Genomic DNA, 2,116 nt, shown 5'->3' on the forward strand with positions numbered 1-2,116 from the left:
CGCCCCCCCGCCGCCATCCCTCCGGCGTGTCCGCTTCCCACATGGTTCTCCTCCGGCAGCTCTCCCTCGCCCTGACCGCCGCCGTGGCTGCCCTGGGCTCGGCTCTCTTCATCGCCCTCAACTTCCTCTACAAGAGGCGGGTATGGTCCCCGCAGGCGGAGTACTGCACGATCACAGAGGTGGGCTCTCCAGATCTTACAATATCTTATAGTATCTTATATATAATATCTTATAATAACTGATAATATCTTATAATGATAACTATTCAACTTGGCGGTACAGAGACGGAGCTTACACCTGACACGCGGACTGAATGAATGAAAATGAAAGAAAACGCTGCAGATTTCTGATGAATAGAATTCATAATGATGATGATGGTGATGAGGATGGTGGTGGTGGTGGAAATGGAATGATGCTTGGTGTACTGGGGATGAGGATGATGATGATGATGAAGAAGATGTTGATGATGGTGACATTTAAAATCAATAACATGTGAGGGGGGGATGATGATGATGATGATGAGGATGGAGAAGAGAAGAAGATGCTGCTCATAATTCACTGAGGTGTTAATGGTGTGATGATGATGATGATGAAGATGGTCACACAGGTCAAACAGAGGCCTATAGGTGTCATTTATGGGGGGGGGGGGGGAACCATCCGGGGTGATGAAGTCAAAGACTTTTAAATGCTGTGGCAAGGTAATATTTCTTTCTAAGATATGCTTAATTTCTATAAAAAAACATCCCGAAACATGTGTAATGTTTTGGATCTGCAGAAAGTTTTGAACATTATGGCAGATTAATATAATAATAATAATAGTATTCCAGTTCCACATCATGTAGTAATATATATATAAATATCTGTAGTGTGTTTCCTGCAGACAGAGAATGAATGAATGAATGAATGAATGAATGAGTGAATGAATGAGTGAATGAGTGAATGAATGAATGAGTGACTCTTCAGTGGAGCAACTCAGCTGCAGTCTGAGTCTCTTGATTCAGTATTTCCTTGTTATTGTCACACCAGAGTACACTGTAGTACTTAATGAAGTTCAACGTTCACAGCTTAAAAAACACAGTACAGAACCAATTAAAAACACCATGGAAAACTCCAGATATTAGCGCTGTATAAATGATAATAAATAAACACGTATATGGGTGTGCAGGGCATGTAGAGTGATATAAATAAATATAAATACAGTCTTAAAAAAAGAACCCGGAATTAATATGAATATCCAGATATATGCAGTTAGTTGGGAGTATAAATATCCATATTTAAAATAGTGTGTTTTCTTTGGAGCATCGTTACTCACAATGTGCTTACACATACAAAAACAACCAAAACTATAATATACACACTAATATATACACAATATATACACAATATATACATTCTCTAAACAGAAACAATATGGATGCATGAGTGCAATGAAGAGTTGAGTAAAATTATTTAAATGTGGAGCATAGTGCAAAGGATACTGGGATACATAGTGTTATGTTATTATATTACAATAAGAACAGTATGAACATTATGGACAGTTGTGAAATAGGAAATGAGAATGATGAATGAATAATAAATAATAAGTGAGATGTGAGAATGGGAATAAATAGTAAATAATAAGTGAGATGTGAGAATGATGAATGAATAGTAAATAATAAGTGAGATATGAGAATGAGTAAGAGGAATAAATAGTAAATAATAAGTGAGATATGAGAATGAGTAAGAGGAATAAATAGTAAATAATAAGTGAGATGTGAGAATGAGGAATGAGGAATAAATAGTAAATAATAAGTAAGATATGAGAATGAGGAATGATGAATGAATAGTAAATAATAAGTGAGATGTGAGAATGAGGAATGAGGAATAAATAGTAAATAATAAGTGAGATATGAGAATGAGGAATGAGGAATAAATAGTAAATAATAAGTGAGATATGAGAATGAGGAATGAGGAATAATACTAAATAAGTGGAATAATAATAAGTGGAACCAGGGAACAGGTGCTGTAGACACACTAAGCTGAGCCTGCTGTATCTGGCGCTGTCTGTCTTGTGTGTGTGTGTGTGTGTGTGTGTGTGTGTGTGTGTGTGTGTGTGTGTGTGTGTGTGTGTGTGTGT

The 2,116-nt window shown here is 36.8% G+C and overlaps 1 protein-coding gene across 1 annotated transcript in view; it reads left to right on the forward strand.

Moving 5' to 3' along the window:
- The first annotated feature begins 6 nt into the window (after positions 1-6).
- arl10 (ADP-ribosylation factor-like 10) overlaps positions 7-2,116 on the forward strand; it is a 15,804-nt gene continuing 13,694 nt past the window's right edge. Inside the window, exon 1 of the mRNA XM_034890008.1 lies at positions 7-179. Coding sequence (XP_034745899.1) covers positions 42-179 — 138 coding nt within the window. The 5' untranslated portion in view covers positions 7-41. The remainder of the gene's footprint in view (positions 180-2,116) is intronic.

This window comes from Etheostoma cragini, chromosome 13 (genome assembly GCF_013103735.1).
Source record: "Etheostoma cragini isolate CJK2018 chromosome 13, CSU_Ecrag_1.0, whole genome shotgun sequence".
Lineage (NCBI taxonomy): Eukaryota > Metazoa > Chordata > Actinopteri > Perciformes > Percidae > Etheostoma > Etheostoma cragini.